The sequence below is a fragment of the Sinocyclocheilus rhinocerous genome, unplaced genomic scaffold (genome assembly GCF_001515625.1).
Source record: "Sinocyclocheilus rhinocerous isolate Xijiao unplaced genomic scaffold, SAMN03320098_v1.1 scaffold2293, whole genome shotgun sequence".
Taxonomy (NCBI): Eukaryota; Metazoa; Chordata; class Actinopteri; order Cypriniformes; family Cyprinidae; genus Sinocyclocheilus; species Sinocyclocheilus rhinocerous.
The window spans coordinates 561,304-577,216 of NW_015665002.1; the positions used below are offsets into that span (position 1 = coordinate 561,304).

The following is a 15,913-nucleotide window of genomic DNA, read 5'->3' on the forward strand; positions in this document are numbered from 1 at the left end:
CAAGGCAGTAGTTTGCATGGCTTTTGTGAGTTGAGTTTATTAAATTATTTAAGAAACTGACAAGTAAACTTAAAATGTCAAGTTGCCATGACTTAAAATCTGCCATCATTGCAACATTGTAAGAATTAAGTAACTCTATGATTATTTAAAATATTTTGCATCAACTTAAAAAGTTCTATGCAAACTGTTCTCATCGTTTACATGGATATAAAAAGTTGCTTATTCCATGTATTGAATACATGGTTATTCTACGAGAAAATTACAAATCATTGTGTACAAAGTGCTTGATCACATGAAAAAAATAATTAAAATATCACACATAAGAGTAGCGTAACAAAGTTTTAAAAGCAGAGGAACAGGCTCATCCTACCACATTAAACTGCCAAATAAATTACCCTTTCCAAAGCGAATTACAGTGCCGTTATGTATATACATTTGATCAATTCAGTTCACATCCAGTGAATCCAGCCAATGAGCTTGGAATTTCTATACTGTACAAGCTATAGGAAAGCATCACAAGACAACAAGTTACTAAATGTAACAACAAAATCAACAACAACAGTGTAAATAAAACTGGAAAAGTCAAACAATGCAGCCATATTAATTCATGCTCTAGTGTATGCTGGGAATGTGAAAGGAACTCAAAAAGTAATCCAGTAATCCAACCCATTTGCGTTTTTATTATTATTATTATTATTGTATATTGTAATAACCAAATACAAAAACTACAATATTCCAGTAAATATTTAGCTATTTTCAGCATTCTTTGCTTGATCTAAGGTTGATCTTTTTTACTGAGCATGATGAGGAACCAGTAGGCAATTTAACCGAGCCAAATTTATCAAGCATCCCGCTTCCTCTCGTTCTCTTTCTCTGTTCCTAAAAACAGTCTGGATGTAGCACAGAAAACTTGAAAAGACCTTCTGCCAGAAAGGAATTTGCCAGAGCTTAAGGATTACATTCCTCTTTTTAAAAATCAATTACTGTGGCATGCACTTGTTCTCTGGTAGAGCTCAATCTCTCTCGTTCATTACACTGTCCTTCATTGTTGAAAGGTGAAATGGAAACTCTCACTATTGCAGCAGTAAATGGACGACCTTGTGATCGCAGCTTAAACAAAAATCTGTAGAAACGTATTTTGTTACAAGTGACAACAGTGGTCGATGGCTTTTTTTCTTATTTACATAAAGCACAAAATCCATTTGTCATGAATCAAATGTGACATGTGATGCCACTGGCAGGTATTCTGTGAGATAGCGGTCCACTCCGGTCCCCTCAACACTGCATTCCATCTGACCAGGCAGCCTAATGTCACTGTGGGGGGACTGACTCATCAGAGACATTCTCATGGCTCTTCTCACATTTTGGTGCCCATGTTTCACAACTCAGACATTTGAAGGCGATGTGAGCCATTCTGTTTAGCAATTCTTCTCACTGTAAATGAGGACACATCAAATGAGGATATAATATTTTTTTAGACCTAGCATTTTTGGGGGGCGGAGGGGGGAGGGGGGATTTACACTTTATGTCATTACAATTTTAAAAACATTAAAAAATATATAACAAACAAACAATATATAACATTTTACTTTACATCATTTTATCATTTACAGGATTTATTTAAAAAATGAAGGCAAGACACAGGCATGGCAAAATATTATTTAGTTTCACAACTTTTAGCTTTCAGGCTAATTCAGCACTAAACATACATTCTTGACTATGATATGGTAGATATTTACATTTTTTATGACAGATGTTTTATTTATGTCCTGATTTCTTACTAAATTAGCTGTAGTGTCTCACCAACAGCTCAAACATATGTATTGAGTCCTGATGTCATTACTGAGAACAAAAAAACTATTTACAAAATATCTTCATGGAACATGATCTTTACTAAATATCCTAATGATTTTTGGCATAAAAGAAAAATCAATAATTTTGATCCATACAATGTATTTTTGGCTATTGCTACAAATATACCCCAGCGACTTAAGACTGGTTTTGTGGTCCAGGGTCACATATATCAGTGGTGTACAGTGGCGTTCTGAAATGAGGAGGCAAAGTTTTTTTTTTTTAAATCAAATGTAAACTCATGTCCCCGTCACATTTTCTTGGTTAAATAAACATTACTCACATTATCAGAAAAAAAAACAAAAAAAACAATTCTATTTAATTTTTTTACATTAACAATATAATCAATATTTTATTTATTAAAGCCATGTATGAATCTCATCAAATGTGTTTTTTGAGCAGCAAATCAAAATATTAGAATAATTTCTGAAGGATCATGTGACACTGAAAACTGGAGTAATGATGCAAAAAAATCAGCTTTGAAATCACAGGAATAAATTACATTTTAAAATATATTCAAATAGAAAGCAGTTATTTTAAATAGTAATTATATTTCACAATATTTCTGCTTTTGCTGTATTTTGGATCAAATAAATGCAGGCTTGGTGAGCAGAAGAGAATTCTTTAAAAAACATAAAAAATCTTACTGTTCAAAAACTTTTGACTGGTAGTGTATATATATCTTCAAAACTCACAAAATACCAAAAATAAATTGATGGATCCCAAAAGGTTAAAGTTTTTACCACTGATGTTAGCTTTTGTGCCTGCAGCAACACTGAATAGAAAACTTGTTCAGATTTGGATACCCACCAAACCTACGAATTCAGTGAAACTTGAACCTATGTTAAAAATAATAATAATAAAAGTCAGTAAGGTACTTCTGCCAAGAGCTTGATGCCAATGAGTTTCATCATCATATTCTCAGAGCTTCAGACATTTTGAAATGAGAACTGGAGTCTCTCCAGTTGGCATGAACATGACATTAGCGACAGGTTGATGCGAGACCTCGTATTGATCTCACCGGTGTCTACTGGTTAAACCAGATAGGATGAGAGGTCACTTATCCTGTTAGTGCAATAATAGCTATCAGTTTAAGCTTATTGTATTAAATAGGCCTTGGCCTAATCCAATATGTGTGCATCAAATCCTTTGATCTCTTTTAGGACATACCCCTGATTTCCCAGAGCTGGCTTTCCTAACATAATCCAGGGAAAACTTTACAAACATAATGCATGAATAAACAGTGCTAATAAATAATCAAACACATCAGAATAAATCAACCGAAACTGACACAACTGAAATGTCTAATTAAATCAGTTGAAAATTAAAAAATAAACTAATAACACTGACATTCTGTTCTCCATTTCTGAGGTTTCATATTATTAACGGCTTTATATTGAGAGGGGTTTATGAGGAGTGAAATGAAACCGTTGCATCCACATCTGCATTTTAAATTTAGCCACATATCCATCCTATGAAAAATAAATCCGTTCCAGACATTCAACACTCTCTGCTCAAAGCTTTCCATCACAGCGATCACAGCAAAAAAAATAAAATAAAAAAAAATAAAACAATTTTGTAATCCCCTTCCAGATGACAATATTAGTCCTCTGTTTTGTCATTTATCATTTGGAAAAGCTCGCTGCCCGTCTAGTTAAGGCACCAATGTCTTAATGGCTCCCCGGGTGTTATGGCAGGGATGGATGCAATTTTCTCTGCCTGCCGTAGCGTTTGCCATCTTAGCTCCTTGAGTTCACATTTGGCATTCATTGATTCTGTGTCTACAATCTTCTCTCAGACACTGAACCGATGTGACAATCTTAATACTGCTGCCCCATTAACTATCATATTGTGAGGATTCACTGAGCATCCAAACAGGCTAGCAGTGATTCAAAACAAAACTGTCTGAAACACATGCCACAGAACAGTGTTGTTATTGTTAACTAAAACCACTAAAAATCATTTTCAACAACTGAAATCAAGCTGAAATAAAATATAAATGTTAGATTAAACACTGAAACTTAAAGGGGTCATATGATGTGATTTCAATTTTTTCCTTTCTCTTTGGAGTGTTACAAGCTCTTGGTGCATAAAGAAGATCTGTAAAGTTGCAAAGACTAAAGTCTCAAATCCAAAGAGATATTCTTTATAAAAGTTAAGAGTCAAGTGAAAGCGAAACTACTTTGTTTGGCCTTCTAAAAGAGGACACAACTAGAAATCAATGGTTAAGTTGTATTTACAACACTGTTCCAGAACAGCTCAACCCAAATATTCAGATGTGTCCAGCGCATTTTATGGAGGACTGTTTCCTGATCCTGGTAGAGTAGACTACAATGCCGGTTGTTCTGACTCACAGACTGTAAGTACGTTATTTAAATATAAAGAATTTGCCACTGATGATTCAGTGAGTAACACTTGTTGTTTGTCATTTCTCCGATCACAAATGGTTTTATGTTTACACCGCATAAACACATTTCATTACACCAAATACACAAAATAATGTTCTTTTTAGCAACATCATATGACCCCTTTAAGAAAAAAAATAACCAAAACTTAGACATTTTTTCCTTGGCACTTAAGTGAAATATATGGGTTGAAGTATTAAAATTACTAAAACTAAAAGTGAAATAAAAATGTGACATCTAAAAAGGAATATTAAAAACATTAAAAAATGATTTAAAAAAAGACAAAACCATAAAATGACTAAAACATAAAAACATAAAAATAAAAGATAATTCTAAATATTAATAAACACTATAATACCACATAAATATTAACATTGAGCACAGAAAACAGCCTCATTGAAAAGCAGACTTTCCCTTTCCAGAGCGCTTTGCCATCTTTGTGATCAAGTGTCGATAAGCTGTTGCATCACATAAGAAAATTACGTCTAATAACATCAAATCAAATCAAATCAAATTACATCAATATTTATGTCTTGCTATTCTCCACCATAACCTTTTCAGGCCTCTTTGAGGACTCTAGAATACAATTAGGTTGATCATGCTAATTGTGGCTGAATTATCAATGCTTTTCCATTTCAATTTCCTCCACTTCAAATTCAAGATAAAAAATAGTCGCTTAAATATCTGAGAAGTCGTAATCTCACTGAAAGTAATTTGTTTCTGATGAGAAATACAAAATGTGATCATATGAGCTAATCCAAACATCCTATTCTGTGATGAATGTGCAGTCAACAGTGATGAATCAAGAGATTAAATTAGTGAACAAAATACCACTGAATATTTCATTCTTGCACTTAAGAGCTGCAAAAAAAATAAAATAAAAAATGCCGCCTTGTACAATTTTACCTGTTTTAAATGCACATACATAAAGGCCGCTGCACAACCTGAGTATTGCTCAGCGGATAAAAATGTACCATTATGAAGTAATATATGAAAGCATTCTTCTTGTAAGACAAGGAACATTAAGTGTCCTTACACTTGAAAGAAATATTCAGTGAGCGTGTTGGCGGAAGCAGGCAGGCGCTCCAGGGAAGGTGATGGGCGGAACCTGGACCCAGCAGGGTGATGCCAAAGAGCTATTTATACCTTCTGCTCAAGCGGAGAACCCTACAGACCCTGGGGGTGCCCATCCAAAGACAAAAAAGTATTAGAAAAACACTGTTTCACTTTTACTAGGGCACAAGAAATCCAGTAAAAACCGAAGAATGGTCATAAATAATTCATGAGAGAGATCCCAAGAAGCATCTTAAAACAAGGCTGTAATGGATGAATAAAAGCGCATTGTGTCTTTGCTAAGGCTTTAGTGAACTTTATCTTGTAAAATGGAGAGTGGATGGAAAGTTGAACTGAGATTATTACAATTTTGCTTCTCAGTTGTAGTTATATATTCAATTTTCTATAAGATTATACAACTGCTGCACAGTTAGAGAGGAAAATGCTGATGTTTAACTACTTCTTAGCAAGACTTCCTCTAGTCTAGACCTTCCTTCATTAAGGAGACCTGAATATGAACTTCAATTAAAAGAGATAGATCAAATGCCAGGGGGTGCCTGGAGGACTAACCATAAGGGACCGATCCAAGATTCTTTAAAGACAGTTTAACTGCAGTGTTTGAATCGAGTGGGGCTTTAGACTTCCAAAAAGTTTTCCAAACTAAGTCTTCCAAAAAGTAAAAATAATAATAATAATAAATAAATAAATAAAAATAAATAAATAAATGTAAAAAATAAACTCAGAATTTAATTAAATTAAAAATATATAAATAAATCAATTAGAAATAAGATTAATATTTTCCCCTCCATTTAATTTTTTGTTAGTGATTCGTAACTGCTTTTCCAGTTTAATAATTTAGTAGTGAAATCACTAACTAAAACGGACGCAAATGAGATCATAACGCTCGTTAATATATTCATGTTTCCTATGATGAATAAGAACAAGCTGCATAATTTAATAAGTGTGAATTTTTGAAGTTCTTGAAGGGGAAACTATGGGACATCAATTCAAATACTGCTTAAAAGGTACCTGTAAAAAGACATTTTGTCTGCATACACATCCTACACACATGACTGATTGTTGACTGAGATTGCCCTTACTGAAAAATTTACTACAACTTCTGCAGGAGCAGTGCAGCTTGAAACACCAAGAAAAAATACTGCTTGCCCTGCTGAAAGAAAATAGGATGACTGCCAAAAAATCCAAATATAAACATTTTCTCCTACTACTAACAAAGCACGGAAAATGAAGCTGTAGCTGTGTCTCCTTGATACTATTCCTGAACCAGTAGACTTTATTTTGCCTTTGTGCCAAGACACAGTTTGCTTTCTAAGTTATTTTACAATGATTAACATACAGATCTCTGGTATTACTGTATTATAAGCTTTTAACACATTGTGGTAGCCTGACAACACGACTAGCAAGCAACTGACTCAGCAGAAAGAAGAAGAGAAACTGTGCTTGGGGCATGTGCACATTATACTGTACAATGTCCATGAATACTGGCAATTATCACATCTATACTACAAAGGTCTCTATCTTTGACTTTACTACTATTTCTTTCAGCAGCAAAACATTTCATCAAATAAAGAAATGTACTGGATTAAGTGTAGACTAAGCTAAACAAAATTAAACTAAAACCAAAAGCCCTGGACTATCAGCACACTCTCAAATATCAGAAAAATGTAGTTAAAAAGAACCATCTTAAAGAAATCAGATGTGTGTGAATACTCATCTGGAATGAATATTCCAAATTAATAGAAATAAAGTCATTGGAGTGTGGAACAACATAAGGGTGAGTAAATGAACTATCGCTTTAATCTTTGCATTTTCTGATCCTTCTCATCATTTCCCTCTTACGTCTCTGAATGTCTTTCTGCTGAAGTGTTGGCTGTGCCCCTGCCCCTTCCCAAAGTGCTGTCCCTGAGATGAGCTTTCCCCTCTTGCTTGATGGAAACCTGAGGGAGAGAACGTTGTCAGCAGGCCAGAGAGAATGTCTGTCCCTCCTCATGGAGTCGACTGTCAGTTTCCTATGAGCCAGAGCTTCTGCCATTTGAGCCAGCTGGCTGGCAGGCGCCAGGCCACGTTTCATTCGAGTACAGTCACGGACAGAATGCCTCAGGCTACAACATCCCAACACATCAGCTCTATGAGACGCTTAAATGAGTTACTGACTGAACTATTCACTTTGGCAGGTGCACTTGTCGTATTTAGGACATTATTTTAATAAGGGTACAGTGGGATCAAATGTCTGAGATCACTAGTGAAAATGCTTCTATTCTGAATTTATCTAATTCTCTAATTAAATTCTCAGCATATTAGCAGCAATAAAAGTGAAAAGCTGAACTGAAAAATTAACACATTTCAAAATAAGTGTTTGAGCTCCTCCTGCTTTAATGATGGCAGCACTCAAACTGCCTGAATTTCATAAATTAATGTAAAATCTGAGGATCACATTATCCAGTATTCAACAGCTTCTAGTTCAATAAAAGAAAGAATATCTGATCATTTGTCAATGTCACAAATTTGCTAACGTTTAATTTAGTGATGCCCCAATATTAAAATTATGTCCAATACAGTAAGTCAGTATCTATTTTCATGGCTATTGATCGTTAACTGATAAATGACTAATATTCAAATTGTATACTATTTTGATGATAATGAATTAAAACTAAAAATCAATAATTTTAAAAGTGAATTTAAGCATCGAGAAAAAAAAAGGATATTCATTTTGAGAATTGCTAAAGATTCTCCTGCAAAAGATTCGCCTCGTGATCTTTAATCAAAATGGAGTGAGGACGAGACAACCTGTCACTCATATGAGATCGCAGTAAAACAAAAATTTTTTCTTGTTTAAGAAGCCGTTCACTATCGCAACTTCCGTTTCATGGCCACTTCATTGTGTTTATTTACTGTCAAAATGTTCCAATGTCTTACATTTTTCAAAACATTAATGTTTACAAACATATTCAAATTAAATTTTGTGTATGCGTATACTTTTGAACCCCACTGTAGGTAAGTGATCAGAGAATTTATATTACCTTTAGCTATAATATAAAAACGTTCTGTTTGTAATACCATGTTGTTGGCTATTTTTAATGCTTTAATTGCTTGTGAGTGATTATAACAAGGAAGGCCTCCTGCCGTTTATGTGGTGGCTGCCACGCTGCCACAGCTCCCCTCCAGGAAGATGGCACCAGTGAGTCATCATCAGCCACGAGCCACACCTGCCAGCTGGGATGCAATCTACCACAGACCCCGGGTTTTCCCCGCAGGCCTCTGCCGCAATAAGATCCGTGTTCTACATGCACCTGGGACCGGCACAGAAAATCTTGCTGGAAATGTCTGCTCCTTACATGCCTCAATTACATTAGAGTCTCTCTAAACTAACATCAGCAGGTCAGCTCTTGTAAGCAGGATGATGGAAAGGGTGCGCCAAATCCAATCAATGTTCATTTGCGAAATCTCTTTGGGCTAATAACGGCTCAATGCCATCTCAATCAAGACGATTTTTCAAAATGTTTACAGTTTTCTAATCACCAAAGAGCAAGCGTTTACTGCATACGCACTTGACTTGGCTTGACAGCAAACATCAAATATACATTACAGTGGCATATTGAAGACTAAGCAGCATTGCAAACGACAAACTAAAATGTGGCTTTGAACTCGAGAGGCTGGGATGGTTTAATGAACAGCCTGTTCCACACTTCAACAGCTAAAGCATCTGAAAACACTAAATTCTTTGAAAACAGTGGTCGACACAGCGTGCTTTGTACTTCCAGCAGCTAGAAGACAGGAAGAAGGACGCAAAAAAGCTGGGAATACATTAAAGCGTTTTCATTGCAGAATCTGATTTCATGAAGAGCCCCCAAAGACATTGATCAAATTCTCTCAGCATTTTGGGCCCCGAGTGTGAAAATAACAAGTTTTGAGATGGCCATCTTGGGTTTCTGTCATTACTCATAGGGATAGGCATAAAAAGTATGAAAACGGAGGAAGAGAGAGACCCCTGAGCAGGCTAGACAGCATTCGAGTCATATGACACAGCTCAACTCCCTCCAGAGCTCTGCTTTAAACTCATTAGAAGGATATGGGTGGCAAAGGCCCGCTGCTAGCAGGCATATCAAATAGCGCTGCTGCACATTCATTATGAAGGTTTGCCCTATTATGAGCTAAAAATTGCAGTGCAATGACATTGTAATTAATGAGATTTTTTTTTCTTTATGCAAATGGAGTATATTACTTTATAATGTACAGGGCTCTGACGTCCTGTTGCATAATAATCACACCTAGGAAGATGTGCCATAAAGCAGTTCTGTCCCTTTTTCCATATATTTTATTCTATGGTGAACAAGGATAGACTGACACACAGTAATGAGACAGTAAATTGGTACAGTCCTGTTAGTCATGCACACAGGTCATTTTCTCTGAACACGTCATACACTGCATAAGAGACTGGTAATAAAGCGGTTCGGTGGATGAAATATAAGTGCGCTGAAGAACATGCTGATGTTAAATCCATTTTAACTCTCCAGTCAGCTCGGAAAACAGAGCGAGACATCGGCTTTTACAGTAATTGGAGTCTGCAGAGAATCCATTATGGCTCTGAGATGGGGAACAGTGGCTGGGGTCCTGCCCACATGTCCCTTATAACACACCAGTCATCTTCTGCTTCCTAGAATTCAACTGTTCAGACCACTAATTGAGAGTTATGAGTGCCTTCCATGTGTTACTGTCTCTCCTATTATTCATAATATTCTTTTTTTCTTTGCACAATTGAACGATTGATCGCTGTAGTTATGCAAGGGATTTTGTTCTTACTTTTATGAAGTTCCAACAGGGAAGCCTGATCTAGATCCTTGCCAGGAGCTTCCTGTTTAAGAAAACATCTGACCTTAAAGGGATAGTGAAAATTACCCCATGATTTACTCACCCTCAAGCCATCCTAGGTGTATATGACTTTCTTCTTTCAGACTACAACTGTGCAGACTACTCTTTCAGAATACAATCAGAGTTATATTAAAAAAACCTCCTGGCTCTTCCAAGCTTTATAATGGCATTGAATGCTGGTCGAGATTTTGAAGCAAAATAAAGTGCATCCATTCATCATAAAAAGTGCTCCACACGGTTCCGGGGGGTTAATAAAGTCCTCCTGAAGCGAAACAATGCGTTTGTGTAAGAAAAATATCCATATTTAAAACTTTATAAACTAGCTTCCACTAACTGTCATACGTGCGTTCACTAGAGACTTTTCAGAGTGAGGATTGGACTCATTAGCCATCTTCGCACCCACAACATTCAGTGATTTGAAGAAGTCGTGGTCATCTTCGCCAGTGAAGGACGAACAACAACAACAACAAGGCATTCCAGTGGATGACATAGGACATAGGCGTAGCGTAAGCTCCGGCGAGAATATGCTAGTCTCACGAGAACCAAGTTTTGTTTACAGCAAAGGAAGACCAGTCTCCTCTTGGCTTATATCAAAATCCTCTGACATTTTTCTTTACAAATCCTCGTGTTGTTCTTCTAATTCGTGACTGGTGTTTTGTTTTGCACTCTCCTCTGCGCTTCCACGTTCGTCAGTTAGCGGACAGTTAGCGAAAACTAGTTTATAAAGTTTTAAATAGTGTTTAAAGAGTTGTAGTGTGTACTTGACCATAAGTTCTAGTTTAATTATAGCACACTATGTCACAATTTTGATTCTATTTTGAGTCAATGTGCAGCCCTAACACTCATACTTTTCATATACTGTATGTGCCACACCTATAAGAACTTACCCAGACCAGGCGGTACCTCCGGACATGGTGGTAATGGCTTAGGGGTCGGCGGTGTGTGGTTGGCTTCTGGCTTGGTGCTGGGCAGAAGATGGTCAGCCGTGGCCAGGTAGCTTGCAAAGGTAGTGTTGGGCCTGGAGAAATTATAGTAGTAGTGGTGGGGTCCTCGTGAGCTGTTCACTCCACGGCCATTGTTAAAACGGCTGAAGATGTCAAAGCGCTGGCTGTAGACATCGAAGTAAAGGATCATCATGATGAGGAAGTGCACCAGGCAGAGCAACAGCACAGCCTTGCAGATCCGCTCCAGGGTCCGGCCCAACATCAGCCGGCTCATGGTCAAAGCCACACGGCACGCTCCTCTACACGCATCCGGTCAACGTCACCTCTCCGCGCCGCTGAACTCTCCTGGACTGCAATTCACGAATATCACCTACAAAACAAAAGTGAGGGGAGTTACATTAGACTCCTGTCCATTTATGATTTCACTGTTGAGGTGAGACTAAACTTCAGTTGCCCATCAAGCCTAAAGACAAAGCACAATTGTTAGGTTTAAATGCTCTCTATTGCAGCAGACAATTACTGTTTAACCAAACATGTTAATGCTATGTCAGAGTAGCTTCCCTATAGCTGTGCTAATACTGCAGTAGTAGATGTACTAATAATTTGCGTGTACTTGAATGTTACATAATTCATTTATAGCATTTAAAATAGTAGTCCTCAACTGGTTTTACTTTAGCACCAAGATTGTACAATGGAGTGGCAGTGGCAAACCTACATGCTACCAAAATGGTTCAAATGAATACTACTGTTCAAAAGTTTGGAGTTAGTACATTTTTTTAAAAATATTTTTTTATTAATAAAAATTCATTAATTTAAATTTTTTTTTTAATTAAGCAAGGGTGCATTACATTGATCAAAAGTGACAGTAAAGACATGTATAATGTAAAACTAATTATTTATATTTCAAAGAAATTTTGCTCTTTTGAACTTTCTATACATCAAAGAATCCTGACAAAAAGTATTAGTTTTCAGAAAAAAGCTATTTCCAACACAAAATGAGCACAAAAATCTGCATATCAGAATGATTTCTGAAGGATCATGTGACACTGAAGACTAACTGTAAAAATCTGCTCTGACATCACAGTGATAAATAATATTTTTAAATATATTACAATAGAAAATAGTTTAAAACCTTTCTGACCCTAAACTTTTGAACAAAAATGTCTTTGGTGAAACATTGATATTAACAGCAATATTAATATTAAGTTCATGGTTTGAAGCCATTTTTGTACATTTCTGTCAATTATAGTATTGGAAAACTTTTGATCGATTTTGCTATTTTAGCAATATGTGGCTTTATAGTTAGCTGCATTTTATTATTTGCACTTATCATTGTTTGTTTATTGTCGTCCACAGCTGGAAGAGACCCACCAACTGAGAAACACTGATTTTAATCATTAATCATTTATTAAAACATAAACAATCTAGAATCTTGTGAGTTCATTATTTAAGTTGGACGGACACTAGGGTTACGCCACACTTTAATTATAGAATAAGACTGCTTTGTACATCTTAGATCAATGGAAATTATTATTCATATGCATTTAAAAAGAGAATACAATAAACCCTGGCACTAAATGATCTTTAACATAAAATTCCTTTCTCACATCATTATTTCTCTGTATAATATTGATAAATAAAGCCCAAACTCACTTTCAAAGCCCCATTAAGTGAAGTGAAGTGACGTGACATGTGGCCAAGTATGGTGACCCATACTCGGAATTAGTGCTCTGCATTTATCCCATCCAAAGTGCACACACACACACAGCAGTGAACACACACACGGAGCAGTGGGCAGCCATTTTTTTGCTGCGGTGCAGTTGGGGGTTCGGTGCCTTGCTCAAGGGCACCTCAGTCGTGGTATTGAAGGTGGGAGAGAGCGCTGTACATTCACTCCCCCCACCTACAATCCCTGCCGGTACGAGACTCGAACCCGCAACTTTTGGGTTACGAGTCCGACTTTCTAACCATTAGGCCACGACTTCCCGTGGAAAGCAAAAGTAAATGTAAGAAAAAATCTATACAAAACGTTGTAATTTACACAGCAAACAGAGAAACTGCAGCTTTCTCCAGGTTTAACTGGGATAAACTAAAAAACACTTAATAGCTGTCCAATTCTTGCTGTGAGCAATTACAATGTTGACCGGATTTTCCAATCAACCTTAAGTGTAACAGGCCAAAGGCAAGGAAGTTTACGAATCAACAGACTACAGCCTGAAGTCGGAGACCTGTGGCTAATTTCTCCCTCTCACTCTCTCCTGGCGTGATCGCTGGATGAAACTGGATGGGAAAGCCTCTTGATTTCACACATTGCCAGCTGCTGAAAACTCCCCTGTGGCAGTTCGGATGGGGGGCTCACATTAGCAGCTTGTAAGCACTAACGCACAGGCTGACCGTGTCGTGGAGGAAGTATAGGATATACGGATCTGTCAACACCTGCAGCGAATGGGCCCGTAACCACACCTCACCTCCACCCTCGTCCACTACCCCGCACAGCATGTGTGCCTCCTCTGCAATAACCATCATCAGCACTAGGGAGAAAAAAAAAACACTGTCTGACACAATTCACACGGCTTAGCCTGGTTTGAGCTCCTTTAGAGAATCGCTCAACACTCACCAACCCCCATCATGAATCACACCGGCAGTCACAGACACAGGAACAAGCCAAAAATACTGTTACTGAGAGGTGGGAGAAGAGGTAAGATACAAAATAAGAATAGAAGATGACTGGGAAAGGAAAATAAGGTGCAAGGAGTCAATGGACAGAAAGAAGACAACAACAGCAGAAAGAGAGAAACTATACAGAAGCAGTGTCTAAATTCCTGCATTTCATCAAATTCAATGAAGAACCAATTACTATACTTATGATGAAGTATGTTGTGTAGTTATGCAGTTGTCAGGGAATGGCAGTTATCCAAGCCCAACGAGCGGCATGGCAGAACGAGTGAAGGAGACGCTTCATTCCCTTTGTGTTGTCATTCCCCTTGTAGCACGTGCAAGTAATGATTCTCTGTCAACCAATCAACGTTCTGCAGTGAGTGTAGCTCCACCCTTTAGGTACCGAACTACTAATGAGCCACAAGGTAAAAAAGGTGTAACTTTTTCAAAGGTACCGCAACAGTGACAGCTTTTGTCCTTTTTTTTTTCTGAGAGTGTATTTGGGAAAAAAAATTATACCTACAGAGACAGAGACGGAGTGCAGGGGGGTTGGTGGGGGTGTCCAGGGTTTGTTTTTCTCCATTCTAAAGGGGACAGAGTCCAGTAAAAAGTTGCAACTATATCTATGGCTTCCTACAGCTAACATCATTAAATTATTTATTGTTATATTTATGTTATGGAGTAATATTGTGAAATATTATTACATTTTAAAATATCTGTTTGCTACTTTAATATATTTAAAATTATAAATAATATACTCCTTTGATGGCAAAGCTGAATATTCAGTGGTCTTCAGTGTCACATGATCCTTCAGAAATCATTCTAATATTCTGATTTGGTGCTCAAGAAACATTTCTTATTATCGATGTTGACAGTGCTGCCTAATATTTTGTGGAAACTGTAATACTTCTTTTCAGGATTATTTGGTGAATAGAAAACATATTTATTTGACACACACACACACACACACACACACACACATATATATATATTGTAAATAACATTGTAATCATTGTAACATTTTGATCCAATTTAATGTGTCCTTCTAATTACTGAATAAAAGTGTTGACTTCTTTAAAAAAAAACAGCTGGCACTCTGGCACTGTCCTTTGCCCCCTGTACTCCTGCACTATAAAAACAAATGTCAAATCAATTAACGCATGAATACAATTTAACCATGACAAACAATAAATAAATAAAATAATAAAAAAATTAACGTTTGTGGTACCTACAGGACTTAAGGCCTGTTCACACCATAATTATAAAGATAACGATAAAGATATAGTTCTAAAAATCGTTCTCAATATTAAAGAGTCCACACCACAGCTATAACGATAAAGGCACAGAGAAACAATATCATTGGAATCACTTTCAGAATGATTTTTTCCAGATGATGAACAATAAAAACATTGACACCCAATCAGAATCAATCCTGCTGTAACGAGCTCGAGAATTTAAAGCGGCAGACAAGTGTGCGCTTAGAATAAACAGACAATATCATCTGCTGGTGGCTGCTAATATAGCCTAGTAGTTATCTTTATAGTTATCATTCTTGGTGTGAATGGGCCTTTACATTTAAAAACTGCCATCCATCTCATAATTCTCTGCATATATGTCTTTTCATCTCCCGTGGCCTTATGGGACAGCAAAGTATCCAGTGGTTGCACACTCCAGGCAGTACGTCATTCAGTTATTGTTCGTTTACTACAACAAGAGACCTTAAAGGGGTCATATGATGCTGCTAAAAAGAACATTATTTTGTGTATTTGGTGTAATGAAATGTGTTTATGCGGTTTAAGGTTCAAAAAACACATTATTTTCCACATACTGTACATTATTGTTTCTCCTCTATGCTCCGCCTTTCTGAGAGAAAGGAAAAATTGAAATTGCATCATATGACCCCTTTAAATCAGTCTATCAGCCTCACTCACGGTTCTCTCTACTTATCACATTTTTTGTGATCATTCAGGTTAACTGCCAAGGAAAGCCAACAGAGGCTGCACAGGGCTCGCAAAATTTCAAAATCCCTGGTAGCCCTTCCCAGGTACTCTTCAGATTTTGGTAGCCCGAAAATTTATTTAACTAGCCCAAAAAAAAAAAAAAATTTTTTTT

At 36.8% G+C, this 15,913-nt stretch overlaps 1 protein-coding gene across 3 annotated transcripts in view; it reads right to left on the bottom strand.

Moving 5' to 3' along the window:
* Positions 1-15,913, bottom strand: part of b4galt2 (UDP-Gal:betaGlcNAc beta 1,4- galactosyltransferase, polypeptide 2) — a 99,050-nt gene that overhangs the window by 69,652 nt on the left and 13,485 nt on the right. For 2 of the 3 annotated variants that reach the window (XM_016541746.1, XM_016541745.1), the window contains one exon: positions 11,087-11,513. In XM_016541746.1, coding sequence (XP_016397232.1) covers positions 11,087-11,417 — 331 coding nt within the window. In that variant the 5' untranslated portion in view covers positions 11,418-11,513. Of the gene's footprint in view, positions 1-11,086; positions 11,514-13,611; positions 13,670-15,913 lie in introns of those variants that run through there. The other variant, XM_016541747.1, reaches the window with a different exon arrangement.